Source organism: Chiloscyllium punctatum, chromosome 2 (genome assembly GCF_047496795.1).
Source record: "Chiloscyllium punctatum isolate Juve2018m chromosome 2, sChiPun1.3, whole genome shotgun sequence".
Lineage (NCBI taxonomy): Eukaryota > Metazoa > Chordata > Chondrichthyes > Orectolobiformes > Hemiscylliidae > Chiloscyllium > Chiloscyllium punctatum.
In genome coordinates, this window is record NC_092740.1 from 21,208,676 (window position 1) to 21,226,763 (window position 18,088).

Sequence of the window (18,088 nt, forward strand, 5' to 3'; positions counted from 1 at the left end):
ATGCTGGAGTCTATTATAAAGGATGAAATTACGACACACCTGGATAGTAGTAACAGGATAGGTCAGATGGATTTATGAAGGGGAAATCATGCTGACTAATCTTCTGGAATTTTTTGAGGATGTAACTCTGAAGATGGACGAGGGAGATCCAGTAGATGTACTGTACCTGGACTTTCAGAAAGCTTTCGATAAAGTCCCACATAGGAGGTTAGTGAGCAAAATTAGGGCGCATGAAATTGGGGGCAAAGTACTAACTTGGATTGAAAGTTGATTGGCTGACAGGAAATAAAGAGTAGTGATAAACAGCTCCATTTCAGAATGGCAGGCAGTGACTGTCAGGTACCGCAGGGATCCGTGCTGGGAATGCAGCTTTTTACAATATATATTAATGATATGGAAGATGGTATTAGATATAACATTAGCAAATTTGCTGATGATACTAAGCTGGGTGGCAGGGTGAAATGTGAGGAGGATGTTAGGAGATTACAGGGTGACCTGGACAGGTTAGGTGAGTGGTCAGATGCATGGTAGATGCAGTTTAATGTGGATAAATGTATGGTTATCCACTTTGGTGGCAAGAACAGGAAGGCAGATTACTACCTCAATGGAATCAATTTAGGTAAAGGGGCAGTACAGAGAGATCTGGGTGTTCTTATATACCAGTCAATGAAGGTAAGCATGCAGGTACATCAGGTAGTGAAGAAGGCTAATCGCATGGCCTTCATAACAAGAGGGATTGAGTATAGAAGCAAAGAGGTTCTTCTGCAGCTGTACAGGGCCCTGGTGAGACCACACCTGGAGTATTGTGTGCAGTTCTGGTCTCCAAATTTGAGGAAAGACATTCTGGCTATTGAGGGAGCGCAGCATAGGTTCACAAGGTCAATTCCTGGAATGGCAGGACTACCTTACGCTGAAAGACTGGAGCGACTGGGCTTGTATACCCTTGATTTTAGAAGACTGAGAGGGGATCTGATTGAGACGTATAAGATTATTAAAGGATTGGACACTCTGGAGGCAGGAAACATGTTTCCGCTGATGGGTGAGTGCTGAACCAGAGGACACAGCTTAAAAATACGGGGTAGGCCATTTAGGACAGAGATGAGGAGAAACTTCTTCACCCAGAGAGTGGTGGCTGTGTGGAATGCTCTGCCCCAGAGGGCAGTGGAGGCCCAGTCTCTGGATTCATTTAAGAAAGAGTTGGATAGAGGTCTCAAGGATAGTGGAATCAAGGGTTATGGAGATAAGGCAAGAACAGGATACTGATTAAGGATGATCAGCCATGATCATATTGAATGATGGTGCAGGCTCAAAGGGCAGAATGGCCTACTCCTGCACCTATTGTCTATTGTCTATAAAACCCACTCTACTATTTCAAAATAAAAAATAAAATCTCCTTGAATTTTGTTAAACTAAAATAAAAACCCTAATATTCTGGGGATAAAACAAAAATAAAGAAGCAATCAAAAACTGGCTCTCCCTTTACTCTATCCCCTTTAGTCTGTTTTGGTGCAGAGACCACAAGGGGCAAAGGAAATTAGATTCAAGCCAGCTGAATTTATAATGTGAAGTTGAGGCTGACTGTTCACTGATGTTTTTTAAATTCATGTATGGAATGTGGGTGTCACTGACTAGGCCAGCATTTATTACCCATCTCTATTTGCCCAGAGGGCATTTAAGAGTCACCATATTGCTGTGGATCTGTAGGCCTGACTAGGTGAGGATGGCACTTTCCTTCCCAGAAGGATATTAGTGAACCAGATGGGTTTTTCCCCGACAATTAGCAATGGTTTTATAATCATCTTAATTCCAGGTTTTTACTCACTTCAAATTCCACCATCTTCCATAGCAGGACACAAACCCCGGACCTCAGGACGTTACCTGGGTCTCTGGATCAACACATTCCTGATGAAGGGCTTAAGCCTGTAACATCAATTCTCCTGCTACTGGCATGCTGCCTGGCCTGTTGTGCTTTTCCAGCACCACCCTCTCATCTCTGGATTAACAATCCAGCAATAGTACCACAAGACCATCGCCTCCCCTTTGAGTGTCTATAAGGTTCTTGCTGGGATAACAAGGGATCAGTCTTTCTTTCTGATATTGTAATTAGATCACTTCAACAGCTCTCATCTGGTGTAACACAGCTCATTCTTAATTATTTTGTGTAATGGTCTTCTAAGTTCTTTTGTTAAAAGTTGATCAGCAGTCTCAGGGACTGACCTTGCAAAAAGAAAAATCAAATTGTGGTCTATTCAGACAGGTTTCATTCTGGGACTTGTCCAGTATTACCAACAGCTGGGACCATATCACAATCAAAAGATAATGCTCTTAACATAGACCCGGTGTCACGCATAAATTTTCCTTCAGTTCCAATCTATTATCGTCCACTCATCCACTACCAATGATTGCCCTATTCTCTGACAGCAGTTACGATACACGATAGTGCTGATAAAAGCCACCTTTTGAAGATATTTTGAAACTTTTTGCTCAGTAATGTTTTCCAACCCTACTATTAGATGTCTTTTTTTTGTTCCAAATGTCAATCTCTGACGTTGCTCTGACCATGTTCATTGTTAATGTTACTGCTCCTTGGATTGCAAATTTTGCTTTGCTTTTGACCTGTGTGAATCAGATACTGAACGTTGTTATTCCTTTCCGTCAAGAGTTGAAAGAAGAAAAGAAATAATTTTCATTTGCGTCACATTTCACGTCCTCAGAATATCTGAAAGCACCTTACAGCTGATGAAATGTCATTCGGTGCAAGTCTGTGTGGTAATATGGGAAATGTAGCATACATATGTGCCCTGCAAGCTCCCATAAGCAGTAATAGCAAAATGATTGCCAGGGAAACTGTCCACATCATTTCTCCTCCCACCCCCCCCCAATTCTTCACTGAATCGGGCTGTGGGGATTTTCACATCTTGCAGAATGACAGCCGACAGTACCTCAATTCAATAATTCATCAGATTTAAGTTGTACCTCTGATAGTGCGGGACTCCCTCAGTACTGCACTGCAGCCCACAGAGTCCCTACAGCACGGAAAGAGGCCATTCAACCTGCTGAGCCTGCAACAAAATGGTGAAAAGCAACCCACTCAGACCCATGAGTTTGCCCAACGATGCAGCCTTTTCCAGCCCATTCATGGGGCCAATGATAGAGGGTCTGGATGAGCAAATTGTTTGAGCTTCGGGCTGACAAGTCCCCAAGTCCTAATGGACTAGATCCTCGGGTCTTGAATGTGGCTCATGAGGTAGTTGATACTTTGGTTTCTAATTTTCTAAAAATTCCCTTGATTCCGCAATTCCATTGGAGTATAGTGAATGTAGCTACTTTATTCAAGAAATGAGAAAGAGAAAAGGCAAGAAGCTACAAGCAATGTCTGACACACCTCAGAAAAGATGTTCAGAACTATTATTAGCAATGTTATAGCAGGGCACTTAGAAAAGTTCATGGTCATTAGACATAGTCAAAATGGTTCTGTGAAAGGGAAATAATGTTTAATCATTTTAAGGTGCTCTTTGAGGAAGTAACATGTGCTGTGGATCGAGGAAAGCCAGTTGATTGACTGCATATATAGATTTTTAGATAAGGTGCCACATTAAAGGTTGTTGTAGAAAGTGCAAATTTATAGTGTACAGGGTAAAATATGGCATGATAAAAGGTTGCCTAGCCAACAAATGTAACGAGTGGTGTGGCACAGGGATCATGGCTGGGACCTCAGCATTTTACAAACTGTATATCTGACTTGAAAGGGCTCTTATGGCTGAGTGGGTAGCATTCATACCTCTGAGCCAGATAGTTTGGGTTCAGGTCCCACCTACCCAGACATATGCTCTAAGAGAACAAAGGCAAAATACTGCAGAGGCTGCAAATTTGAAACCAATGCAGAGAACAGTAGAGGGAACTCAGCAAGGCTGGCAGCATCTGTGGAAAGGGCAACAGGTAATTAGGAATATTAATAAAATGTTTATAAGTTAATATAGGTATTTGGTACCATCAAGGGAGGTTAAACTTCATTTGTACAGGACACTGTTGAAACCATATCTGGACCACCATGGATAGTATTGGAGTCTCCTTAGTTAGGAAGTGCATTTTAGGCAATTTTTGTGAGATTTAAGGGTTGAATATTTGATATGATAAATTACCTAATAAGGAAAGGTTGGACAGGCTTGAATTGTATCCATTAGCGTTTATAAGTCTAAACTTTAGGTTACATTAAATTAGAGTTTATATTAAAGCAACGTGTTTAAAAGAGGTCTTGATAGAGTGGATGTGAAAAGGGTGCTTGCTTCTTCTTGTTAGAGAATCTAGAATCGGGGACATAATTTAAAAATAAGGAGTCACTCATTTCAGGCAGAGTTAGAAGAATGTCTTTTTTCTTGCGGAAGGTTGTACATATTTGGAACTCCTCTTCTGCAGAACACAATGGAAGCAAGGTCTTTAACTATTAAGGTAGAGATAAATTGTTGATAAGCGAGGGGGTGAAAGGTTTTCAAGGGTAGATGGGAATGCAGGGTAATTATGTCAGTCATGATTTTATTGCATTAGGTTCAAGGAATCTGGTGCCCTGCTCCTGTTCCTGCACATTTATATGGCTCTATGGCTTGGCCCTGGGAAGCCATCCAGGCAAGGAGCTGTGCCAGTCTGATATCATTAAGGTTCAATTGGCCACAACCTATCTCCAAGTGCTCCAAACTGAGCAATTGTCTAACGACCATCGCTGGACGTATGGCCAACAATTCACCAAAACCCCTTTAGACAGCACCTTCCAAACTCATGACCTGTATCATTGAGAAGGTCAAGGGCAGTTACAAGGGAACACTACACCACCAGGCTTGTCTCTAAACCACCCACTAACCTGACTTGGAAACATATCGGCCATTGCCTCTCTGTCGTTGGGTTGAAACCCTGGAATTCCCTTCCTCACAGCACGTTCGGTATATCTACACCACATAGACTGCAGCTGGTTCACCTCTACTTTCACAAGGGTAATTAGGAATGGGCAATAAATGTTCCCCTAGCCAGTGATGCCCACATCCCAGAAATTAATGAAAACAACTCTCTGAGAGTGCACCTCCAGGGCAATTACACGGCGGCAGCAAAGCATTGAGTAACCAATGCAGCCGTGCTCATTTGCTGCCTCACTTGACTTCTAGCCTGACTCTAACTCTGTCACAAAATCCAGCCGCAAGCCTCTGGAGTGATCTCTAGGTGAGATTTTATTGAGCTTCAGGTGGGAGGCTAGGATATGGGGCTCAGAGTAAATCTTAGGTAGACACGTCAGGAAGGCCCGTTTTGGTCACCTTTGCCATCATCGCAGGAGCACTGGCAGATCAGGCATAACTTCTTCACCATTGTGTGTCTTCCTAACTTGTGCGGTTGCTTGCCCTTGCCACATGTCATTGGACATTTGACGCATCACTGATGGCGTTATTAAACTTGCTGTTTCCTTGGCAGCAAATTCAAGTCCAATTTTGCCCTCGTTACCCAATAAAGAGAGAGAGAGACAGACAGACAGATGTGGAAACTTTCCAAATGCAGTTTTTTGATTAAGTTAGAGTCAGATGGAAGTATATTCTGCTATCTGAATTGTCCTGTCATTAAATAATTGCTGTCCAGGAACAACGTTTTCTCCATGCTGACAAATCAGCTCAATACCAGGCCCTTCTGGCGGTGTCTGAAATCCATCCCATTCTGCAAACATCAAGGTGTCCCTATAAACCTACCACCACACTGTGGTGCAGGTTTCTAGAGAAAGACAGAGAGAAAACAAGGGCCGAGTCTCTCATTAAACAACTGCACAAAGTCTGATGGCCGCCATGCAGCTGCCTTGAATTAAAATTTAAAAGGATCATAATTGTTTGTAAATTATTCAGTACTAGTAATGCACTTTGAGTCACTTTAATTACATGGGAGTAACAAGTTAATCGCCACAGTCGACAGAAGAAATTAAATGTGTTTATATGTGGACAGGAGCTGCTGGGTGTGAAAACTGCAAAGGTGCAGAGGTAATTTACACATCATGTGGTAATCAATAAGGAAAACAAGTTACAAGCAACACTGCTCAGCATGGTATTGCAAGGGCATCTGCAACTCCTGCCAACTTGTCACGCGATGAATTAATGTACAACACTGTGTTAATGCCCACCGTCCACTTGTTTACTTCAATACTGCCCTGCTATCAACCAAGCTAAAACAATGGCATCGTTTCACACAACCAAGGCTACATGTTTAACACTGTGAGGTTTTGATTACAAGGCATTGACGAAGGTGTCAAGAACAATAGTTTGGATACTATGGAAATTTAAGGATGCAGAGATAAGGCAGGAAAGTAAATATACAACCAAAGCCTCCCTTTATTCACTCATGGGATGTCAGCATCGCTGGCTAGGCCAACATTTATTGTCCCAGAGGAGGCAGTGGTGAGCTGCCTTCTTGAACCACTACAGTCCATTTAGAAACAAAAAAGAAATAATGGAAGGCCATTCGGCGCTTTGAGCTAGCTCGTCAATTCAAATTGATTATGGCTGATCACCCAAGTCAGTACTGTGTACCTGCTTTCACCGCGTACCTCTGGATCCCTTTATCCCTAATAACTAGATGTGTTTCCTTCTTGAAAACTTTCAACATTATACTCTCAACCACCTTCTGTGGCAGAGTTGCAAAGGTTCACCACTATCCTGATGAGGAATTTTCTATTCCAGTCCTAAATGGCCTACCCTGTATCCATAGATTGTGATCCCTTGTCCTGAACTCTCCAATCATCAGGAACAATATTCCTACATTTCTCCTCTCCTGTTCTGTTTGAATTTTAGAAGTTTCTATTAGATCCCCCCACATTCTTCTAAACTCTGAATATAATCCTAAACAATCCAGATTCTCTTCATAGATCAGTATTGTGATCCCAGGAATCAGTGTTGAGACATTTTATAGTGCTAAAGGCATTCCACAAATGCACTCTGTTGCTGTTTTGGGTTTTGCAAGGGAGCTGAAATAGTGTGTTCTATGCAAGTCCAGCTACATCTGTTATGAAAGAGCTTCCAGTTGCCTCCAAACTCTAACCCAATCCCAACCCTAACCCTAGCCCCAACCCTAACCCTAACCCTAACCTAACCCTAACTCTAGCCCTAGCCCTAACCCTAACTCTAACTCTAACCCTAACCCTAGCCCTAAGCCTATCCCCAACCCTAAACCTAATCCTAATTTGAGGCTCCGGTTCAAAATGAAAAGAAATTGGAGATGGTCTCTAATGTGGTCAGCTGAACCTTCTCCAATAAATTCACTGCAAGTCATTACAGTCAGTGGTCATTGTTGCATGATAATTGTCAGAATTATCATCTCCCAAAGAAAGGTGGCCAGCAGTCACATAGTTGTAAATTGTACCAAATAATCACCATTTTTATTTTCACCCCTTTGAGTTTAAAAGCATCTGACGAACCCTCCAGAAAGAGGTGGGCCCCTCATGATTATATGTTGATGAGGCTCAGATTTTCTGGGAGCTCTGATGTTCCAAGCTCTTGAGAAAATCTAGCATCTCAAGGGAGATGTGACTGACTGAATGCAGCAGGTTAGTTTACGCAATATCATAGCACGTCCTCATCTCTTCAATCTCCTCTGTCACTGCAAACCTCTGAGAATTGAGTTCTTCATAACAACCTCTGGAGCATTCCTAATTTATAACGTTCCTAATTTATTGGCCGTACCTTCAACTATCAAGGCTCTAAGCCCCATCCCTAACCTTTATACATTTTATCCAGCATTGCTTGTGAGTTGAGAGGAGAACTTGAGCTCCCTCCAGCCCTTCAAGCAATCCTTCTGTTGTAAGTGGATGGTCCACCTTGCGGTGTTTCTCTGTCTCCAATGCCTTCCAATTACTGGTCTGATTAACTGAGTCCCTCAAAACGCACAATGCTGCTTGTTTGCGGGGGCCGTCATCAATGGCTACAGCCTCCTCCCTGCCTAGCAGCTGGCTGTTCAGTGGGGCAGGAAATGGAGCAAGAGAAAAAAAATGACAGTGATATCCTGGCATTGGATTCGGCAGCACCTCCACTTGCCCAGCCATTCTCAAATTTCTTCCAATCATCGAAAACATGCCCTGTCCTTGCACCTTCCCTCCCCTCCCCTGACCCAAACCTCTCCTTGACATTTAGAACAGTGTTGCATAGCTCTCTATTGCCCACTCACAGAACTGTTATGGCCGTTTGATCCATCACACCCATCGCAGCTCACCACATGAGCATTATGACCTAGTGCCATTCTCCTTCCTTTACCCCATAACCGTGCACATTGATTCTATTTACATAATCACCTATTTCCCTCTTCAATGCCTGAACCTGCCTCAACTACACTTCCAGGTAATGCATTGTACATTCCAAACCCTAATTATTTACAGCGTGAATGTTTTGTTTCCTCCCTGCTGCATTTCTTTTGACACTTACTTTAAATCACTAAACCCTCATTCCCAATTCTTTTATTGAGGTTTGAAACATCAGGGTTCTGAAAGGTTTCTCCCTCTCCACCCCATCCTGACCCTTCCTGATTTTGAAAATTTTGATCTTAATTCATCTTTAGCCATCTTCTGTCCAATAAAAACAGTTTCAATGCCTCCAATCTATTTTCATAATTGAGGCTTCTTATCACTGCAACCGCTCTTGTAAACTGCAGTTCTCTGTATTAAACTCACTTCTAAATACTTAACAGAGATATTCAAACTTACAAGTGTCTTTAATGGAACAGACGGGGAAAAACAGCTTTTACTGGGACAACAGGGACTTCAGTAAAGAACTGGGGCAAGTGAAGATATGCTTTATTCAGTAAATTGTTACAAGTCAGATAACTCCAGGATAAAGTCCAATATGTTTATTTGAATCACAAGATTTTGAAGAACTGTACCTTCATCAGATGAAGTGTGACTGATGAAGGAGCAGCGCTTCAAAAGCTTGTGATTTCAAATAAACCTGTTGGACTATAACCTGGTGTCAAGTGATTTCTGACTTTGTCCACCCAAGTCCAACACTGGCGCCTCCACCATCTAGTAAATTGTTTTTAATAGAATTATAGAAACCCCACAGTGTGGAAGCAGGCCATTCAGCCCATCAAATCCACACTGACCCCTCGAAGAGCATCCACTCAGGGCCTACCCCCTACCCTATATCCTGTGACCCTGTATTCTCCATGGCTAATCTACGTGGCTTGCACATCCCTGGACACTATGGGCAATTTAGCATGGCCAGCCTACCTAACCTGCACATCTTTGGATTGTGGAAGGAAACCAGAGCACCCAGAGGAAACCCACGCAAACACAGGGAGAATCTACAAACTCCGTGCAGACGGTCACCCGAAGGTAGAATCGAACCTGGTCCCTAGTGCTATGAGCCCCCATGTGCTGTTTAAAATGATAGTGGAAGCAGATTCAATTTTCAATTGTTCGAATGTCTGGCTCCTGCTGAAAATGTGTACGTTTGTAAATATTTGTGAAAGACAAATTTGAAGGCAATAGGGAAAGAGTAGGAGCATTGGAAATCGTCGAATAGATCTTACAAAGAACCCGTGCCTGTAGGATGGATTGAATGGCTTCCATTTACAGCAAACTTCTATTACATAGGCAGCATGAAGATTGATCTCTTAAATACACAGTTAAGCAGTTTACATGAACCTTATAATGCCAGGATGGTAACTGGATTTTATTTACCATTGTTCTTAGAATTTGAAGCGAGTGGCAGAGACCTGGATGGACGAATATGCAGAATACATCTACCAGAGGAGACCCGAGTACCGGCACCTCTCCACTGGAGACCTCACCACCCAGAAAATGTTACGGAAGCACCTGAAATGCAAGGACTTCAAGTGGTTCATGACAGAAGTGGCCTGGGACCTGCCCAAGTACTACCCTCCTGTGGAACCCTCGCCCGCCGCCTGGGGAGAAGTGAGTATGAGGAAAGACAGATTAGATTAGCACCCCATGTGCTGGTGCTTGAAGTCACTATTAACCACAGATCACAGTCACATCACATTGTCCCATCAACACACACACGCACACACACACACACACACACACACACCCCTTGGGTGGCAGCACTGTCACCTCTCAGTCAGAATGTCATAGGATTGAGTTCCACGTTTTGAGACCTAATGAAAATAACCCAATTTGATATTTTCAATTCTTTATTGAGAGAGTGCTGCACTGTCAGAGGTGCAACCTTTTCAGAAGGTCATGGTCCCATCAATCCTCAGAGATGAATATAAAAGAGCCCATTATACCTATCTTGAAGAAGAGCAGGAGGGAGTCCTCCCCAGTGTCCTGTCCAATTGTTAACACTCAGCTGACATCGCTAAATATATCAAAATGAGCACATTCCAACTTTGATGGCTAGCTGTTTACAGATTGATTGCTGTGTTTCCTTACTTTGCAACAATAATTTTATTTGTAAATTGCTTGATAGTTAATGAAGTGCTTTGGAATGTTCTGAGATTATGAAAGAGAATGTAAGTCGAAGTGTCTTGTGTTATAGTGGTAACATCCAAGTCCTATCTGTTCCAGATAATAGCATCATTGAGAAGTTTGATTAGAAATATTTCTGAAAGCAAGCATCTCATTTAAACCTTTCTCTGAGACCATGTTTTAGTTCATTCTCTAATTTGCATGATCCTCTGGTGGCCCTGTTAGAAGCAGCCAAAGGAATTTACTGTGAGAGTCTCCATGTGACACTTCTTTATGGCTTTCTGTCCTCCATTTCTGTCTGCAATTCTCATTTTCCAAAAGCGTCCTGAATTTGGAATCAGCTAGCAGGTTTTTGACAATGGGAAGAACCCATATTATTACCGAAATCGTGAGCTAACACAGACTGGAAGAGGACATGCCAATAAGGGGTGTTGGTGTCATGATATCCAAGCTTAATAATTCAGAACTCCAGGTAAATGGTTTGAGGCAGAGGTACAAATCTCACCATGTCAGATTGTAAATTTGAATTCAATACGGAAAATAGGCTGGAATTAAATTGCTAATCTGTTGTGGTTCTGTTCGCCGAGCTGGGAATTTGTCTTGCAGACGTTCCGTCCCCTGTCTAGGTGACATCCTCAGTGCTTGGGAGCCTCCTGTGAAGCGCTTCTGTGCTGTTTCCTCCGGCATTTATAGTGGCCTGTCTCTGCCGCTTCCGGTTGTCAGTTCGAGCTGTCCGCTGTAGTGGCCGGTATATTGGGTCCAGGTCGATGTGTTTGTCGATAGAGTCTGTGGATGAGTGCCATGCCTCTAGGAATTCCCTGGCTGTTCTCTGTTTGGCTTGCCCTATAATGGTAGTGTTGTCCCAGTCGAATTCATGTTGCTTGTCGTCTGTGTGTGTGGCTACTAAGGATAGCTGGTTGTGTTGTTTCATGGCTGGTTGGTGTTCATGGATACGGATCGTCAACTGTCTTCCTGTTTGTCCGATGTAGTGTTTTGTGCAGTCCTTGCATGGGATTTTGTACACTACATTAGTTTTGCTCATGTTGGGTATCGGGTCCTTTGTTCTGGTGAGTTGTTGTCTGAGAGTGGCTGTTGGTTTGTGTGCTGTTATGGGTCCTAGTGGTCGCAGTAATCTGGCTGTCAGTTCAGAAATGCTCCTGATGTATGGTAGTGTGGCTAGTCCTTTGGGTTGCGGCATGTCCTCGTTCCGTTGTCTCTCCCTTAGGCATCTGTTGATGAAATTGCGAGGGTATCCGTTTTTGGTGAATACCTTGTATAGGTGTTCCTCTTCCTCTTTTTGTTGTTCTGGTGTGCTGCAGTGTGTTGTGGCCCTTTTGAATAGTGTCCTGATGCAACTTCGTTTGTGTGTGTTGGGGTGGTTGCTTTCATAGTTTAGGACTTGGTCTGTGTGTGTGGCTTTCCTGTAAACCTTTGTGGTGAATTCTCCGTTCGGTGTTCTCTGTACCATCACGTCTCAGAATGGGAGTTGGTTGTCCTTTTCTTCCTCTCTAGTGAATCGGATTCCTGTGAGTGTGGCGTTGATGATCTGCTGTGTGTTCTCTATTTCTGTGTTTTTAATTATTACAAAGGTGTCATCCACGTATCTGACTCAGAGTTTGGGTTGAATTTGTGGTAAGACTGTTTGTTCTAACCTTTGCATTACTGCTTCTGCGATGAGTCCAGAGATCGGTGAGCCCATGGGTGTTCCGTTGATTTGTTCGTATATTTGGTTGTTGAATGTGAAGTGTGTTGTGAGGCACAAGTCCAGTCGTTTAAGTATGCCGTCTTTGTTGATAGGTTCAACGTCCTGTTGTCTGTTATGTCTGTCCAGCAGGTTGGCTATTGTTTCTTTGGCTAGGGTTTTGTCGATGGAGGTGAACAGTGCCGTTACATCGAATGAGACCATAGTTTCTTCCTTGTCTATGTGTATATTTCTGATGATGTCCAAGAATTCCTGTGTCGATTGTATAGAGTGTCTGGATCCGCTGATCAGGTGTTTCAGTTTCTGCTGTAGTTCTTTGGCCAGTTTGTGTGATGGTGTCCCTCGTAGTGATACTATGGGTCTGAGTGGGATGTCTGGTTTGTGCACTTTGGGTAGTCCATAGAATCTGGGGGTGTTGTTGCTTTCAGGTTTCATTCGTTGTAGGTCAGACCGGGTAATCTGTCCGTTTTTTTTGTAGATTCCTCAGTGTGTTGTTTATCCTATTGGTGAGCTGTGGGGTGGGGTCAAACTCTCTCTTTTGGTAGGTGTTGGTATCTGCAAGTAGTTGTTGTGCTTTTTGCATGTTCTCTGCTTTGTCCAGGATGACCGTCATTCTGCCTTTGTCTGCTGGCAGTATAATTATGTTCTTATCGTTTCTTAGTGATTTTAGTGCTTCCCTCTCCTTGGTGTTGAGGTTATGTGTTTGTTTTTTTCTTGTTATCAGCGGTACGATACTTTGTCTCACTGTTTGTTGTGTCTCTTCTGTCAGTCCATTGTTCCTGAGTGTGCATTCTAGTGCTGCTAGGAAGTCTGCTGTCTTGGCGCCCCTGTGGTTGTAGTTGAGTCCCTTGGCCAGTATTGTTCTTTCCGTGTCTGTGAGCTGTCTGTGGGAGAGGTCGTTAACCCAGGAGTGTGTTGTGGTGTCCTCTTCTTTGTGTGTTAGTTTGGCCATTTTTTCTTTTAGTGCCGTTTTTTTGCGGTGTGTGGTCCTGTTCTGTCCTATGGTGATGGCCTGTTCTATGGTCCGGGTCCATTCCTGATTGGTGGATTTTGAAATTAACAATTTTTGGCGCACAATTTCTTGTCTGTATTTGTGTAGTCTGTTGTGTGCTTCTGTAATCATTACCTGGATCATCCTGAATCTGTTCTGCCTGGCTGTGTCTCTGGCTTGTGGATTGTTGACTGGTGGTCTGTATCTGACACATGGTGGAAGGATTCGATTCTTTCGGCATTCGTGCAGGAACCGGAGTTGTTCATATATGGCGCTTAGGCAGTTGGCACAGGATTCCCATTTCCTGGCTTGTCTTAGTGTCTCTCGCCCGTAGGTGTTCAAAGTTTGGGAGAAGATTTGTAGCTCGGGTGCTTGTTGTTGTGGTTCTGTTCGCCGAGCTGGGAATTTGTCTTGCTAATCTAATGGTAAGCCACTGCTGATTTGATTTTTCTGTTTTCTCAAAAAAAAACAACCGGTTCACAAATGTCCTTCAGGGAGAGAAATCTGCCATCCTTACCTAGTCTGACTGACATGTAACTCCAGACCCACAGCAATGTGACTGACTCTTAACTGCCCATTGGACAAGTAGGGATGGGAAATAAATGTTGGCCTAGCCAGCGACATCCCATTAACAAACGGTAGGAAATTACCGGTATGGGATGGTATAAAGGCTCAGTGGTTAGCACTGCTACATCACAGGGCCAAGGACCCAAGTTTGGTTCCAGCCTCAGGTGACTGTCTGTGTGGAGTTTGCACATTCTTCCTGTGTCTGCGTGGGTTTCCTCCGGTTTCCTCCCACAGTCAAAAGATGTGCAGGTGAGGTGAATTGGCTGTGTTCAATTGCCCATCATGTCCAGGGATGTGTAGGTAAGGTGCATTAGTCAGGGGTAAATATAAAGTAGGGGGAATGAGCCTGGATGGGTCATGCTTTGAAGGGTTGGTGTGGACTTGTTGGACTGGGGCCTGTTTCCACACTGTAGGGATTCTGTTCTATTCTCTAATGTAAATGGGAAGGTAAGGAATGTGGAAGAAAATAGAAATTTGATGTAAATTTAAATTTGATTAATTAAAGCTGGTTGATGGGTACAAAAAATTGATTTAAAAAAACTGAAAGAATCATCTCATACGAGCTGGAATATAAAGAAGTGGAGATTTGTATCTGATGCATCAAGCTCCGGTTCGATGCCAACAAGAATGCTGTGACAATTCTGCAGGAAGGATATTTTATCTTTGGAGAAGGGGAAGCATAATATTCACCATCGTGATAATGGGGTAAAAGGATTGAATTATGGGGACAGGCGGCAGAGACCTTTTTTTTATTCATTCCACAGTGGGACATGGGTGTCATTGGCTGATGAGCATTTACTGTCTATCTCTATTGCCCTTTAGAAGGTGGTGGTGAGCTTGCCTTCTTGAACCACTGCAGTCCACATGTCGTGCGTTGACCTACAATGCCGTTAGGGAGGGAATTCCAGGATATTGACCCAGCGAAGATGGAAGAACAGCAATATATTTCCAAGTCAGGGTAGTAGATTAGATTACTTACAGTGTGGAAACAGGCCCTTCGGCCCAACAAGTCAACACCAACCCGCCAAAGCGTAACCCACCCAGACCCATTCCCCTACATTTGCCCCTTCACCTAACACTACGGGCAATTTAGCATGGCCAATTTGCCTAACCTGCACATTTTTTGGATTGTGGGAGGAAACTGGAGCACCCGGAGGAAACCCACGCAGACACGGGGAGAATGTGCAAACTCCACACAGTCAGTCGCCTGAGGCGGGAAATGAACCCGGGTCTCTGGCGCTGTGAGGCAACAGTGCTAACCACTGTGCCACCGTGCCGCCCACAATGGGCTACGAGGCGGTGGTGTTCTCATATATCTGCTGTGCCCTTGTCCTTCTATATGGAAATGATCATCAGTTTGGAAGGTGTTGTCTAATGATATTTGGTGCATCTGGTACATAATACACTCTGCTGCTACTGAGCATTGGTGGTGAAGGGAGTGGATGTTTGTGGATGTGGTGCCAATTAAGTGGACTGCTTTATCCTGGATATTTTCAAGTTTCTTGAGTGTCGTTGGAGCTGCATCCATCCAGGCAAGTAGGGAGTATTCCATTTGACCTATGCCTTGTTGATGGTGGACAGTCTTTGGGGAATCAGGAGGTGAGTTATTCACTGCAGTATTCCTCGCCTTTGAACTGTTCTTGTAGCCATTGGATTGATGTAGTGAGTCCAGCTGAATTTCTGGTCAATGATAACCCCAGGATGTTGATAGTGTGGAGGCATTCAGTGACGACAACACCAACGACAACACCATTGAATGTCAAGGAGCCGTGGTTAGATTGCCTGTTCTTAGACATTGTGTGGCATTTGTGTGGTGCAAATGTTCCTTGCCACTTTGTCAGCCCAAGCTTGGATATTGTCCAGTCTTTGTTGTATTTAAACATGGATTGCTTCAGTATCTGAGGAGTTGCAAATGGTGTCAAACATTGTACAATCGTCGGTGAACATCCCCACTTCTGACTCTATGATGGAGGGATGGAGCTTGTTGTGCTTCTGGGCTTGGGTGTGGAAGACACAGGAATGGTTACCTTGAGGTGCTTAACATCATGGAAGGAACAAATAGAATAGAGGGAGAAAGAAAGTATTTCCTCTCATGTGAGCGTATATAACTAAAGGGTGTAACCTTAAAGCTGGAACCAGTCCATTTGGAGACAATATTCAGAAAGGTTTCTGCACATAAAAGATAGTGTAAAATCTGGAGTTTACCCCAAAAATGTTATTACAACTGGAGAAATGGATATTGATAGTTTTATATTAAGCCAGCAATAAAAAAAAAGTCAAAGCAGGAATATGGAGCTATGATATAAAGCCAACATGATTTAATTGAATGAATGATCGACTCCAGGAGCAAAGTGGCCCTCTATGTTCTTATGATCTGGCAGGAAAGTCGTTCACTGCTGAGCACAAGGTTTCTTCTTCCAGTGCGTCTTTGCCATCTGCAGCTAACCCAGTCAGAAGTAACGCTGCTTCCACGGCCCCTGTAAACGACTCCTGTTCATCCCCAGACCTGAGGGAGCTCCAGGAATCTGTGAGCATCCGAGCTTGAAAGTCACAGTCTGGGAGAGGGAGAAAACGCAGCTATCACAGACTCCCAGCCCTCATCACAAGAATCCGTGTGAAATGAATAGATTTGCTCCATTAGTCTGATGGCTGACTGCACCAGGTTGCTTCAAATGTCATTTAATGTGCATTAGAACGACATTTAAACACCACAGTGTGAAGGAAGATCATCTTCTTGCCCTTTAGCCTATTCCCTAATTGTTTGCAAATGTGTCATTCATTTTTTTATGCATTTAAATGCCTACTGAGTTCACTGCTAAATTGAGTTTACAACAGTTCCAATTATTTGAAAAATATTCCCTAATCTCAGCAGTGAATTAAGATATCACCAAGATTATCCATTCATCACAAATAGGTGGTATTTATATAGGAACCGTACTATTGGAACATCCCAAAAGGCTTCACATAGGAAAAACGGATTGCTTGGTAAGTTTGAAGGGATAAAGAATGAGGAGGCCTTTGTAGATTAGGAGAAAGACCCTGAACAGATGTCCCAGAATATCAGGCCAGTTAGGAATCATGAAGCAAGAGGAGAATATGAAAGGGAATGACCTCCAATGTTTGCTCCTTCTATCACCAATACACAGTGGCAGCAGAGGATACCATCTACAACTTGCACTGCAGCAATTCATCCCAGCTTCCTCTGACAGTACATTCCAAACCCACCACCTCTGCCACTTAGAAAGGCAAGGGCAGCAGGAACATGGGAACCAGTGTTCCCTCTAATCTTCATTAACATTACCTTTCATCTTCCTTTCCAGCTTTACTGGAGGTCCATGCTTGGCAGCGACTTCCAGAACTGGAAGTTAATGCTGTAGTTGGCATGCCAACACCAATCACCATGCATGATCGCAGCCTGCAGTCCAGAGCGTAGAGTCAATACTACCACTTGCAAGTTCCCTTCTAACCCTCTCACCATCCTGTCTCTCTTCATTCATGGGATGAGGGCGTCCCCATCTAGGCAGCATCCCTAATTGCCCAGGGGGCAGTTAAAAGTCAATCACATTTCTGTGGCTCTGGAGTCACATGGAAGCCAGACCAGGTAAGGATGGCAGGTTCCTTCGCTAAAGGCTATTAGTGAACCAGATGGGCTTTCCCCCAATAATTGTCAATGGTTTCACTGTTGTCTTTAGATTCATAATTCCAGATTTTTATTACATTCAAATCCTACTACCATCTGCCGTAGCAGTATTTGAACCCAGGTCCTCAGAACGTTATCTGAATCTCTAGACTAACAGTCCAGTGATAATACCACTAGGACATCATTTTACCTTAACCTGGAACTGCATCGTTATTTATTCATTCAGTAAAACCTCTGGACCTTATTCCCTGACAGCACTGAGGATGATCCTACACCACACAGCCTAGAATGATTCAAAGAAGTTGGTTCACCACCCTCTTCTGAAGGACAGTTCGAGATGGCCAATAAGTACTGGTCTGGCCAATATTGCCCACATCCTGTGATTGTAAAAATATAATTGGCCACTGCATAATACTGTTCATATGTACACATATGAATGGGGATGTAAACCTGGACTAAATGGTGTGATCAGGAGAGATGGGACAACAGGTCTTAGGGTGAAATTCTGTAACTGAGGCTTAGAACTATGACTCAAAGCCAACAGGAGAGCCACCAAGCCATTGTTAACAACAGAGATGGGAAAGAATGTGATAGGGTAGGTGCAGAGAAGCTATTTTCTATGGCTAAGGAGTTCAGAAAATGAGGGCATTTTGCAAATTCAGTTAGCACTTCTTCTGACAAAGGCTAGTAGAACACTGGAATTCTGTCTCCCATAAAGCTAGGGGACAATAGGAAATGCCGATGTCAGGC

The 18,088-nt window shown here is 43.5% G+C and overlaps 1 protein-coding gene across 6 annotated transcripts in view; it reads left to right on the forward strand.

Moving 5' to 3' along the window:
* galntl6 (polypeptide N-acetylgalactosaminyltransferase like 6) overlaps positions 1-18,088 on the forward strand; it is a 1,318,845-nt gene that overhangs the window by 1,187,032 nt on the left and 113,725 nt on the right. For all 6 annotated transcript variants that reach the window (XM_072591724.1, XM_072591725.1, XM_072591722.1 and 3 more), the window contains one exon: positions 9,701-9,922. In XM_072591724.1, coding sequence (XP_072447825.1) covers positions 9,701-9,922 — 222 coding nt within the window. The remainder of the gene's footprint in view (positions 1-9,700; positions 9,923-18,088) is intronic.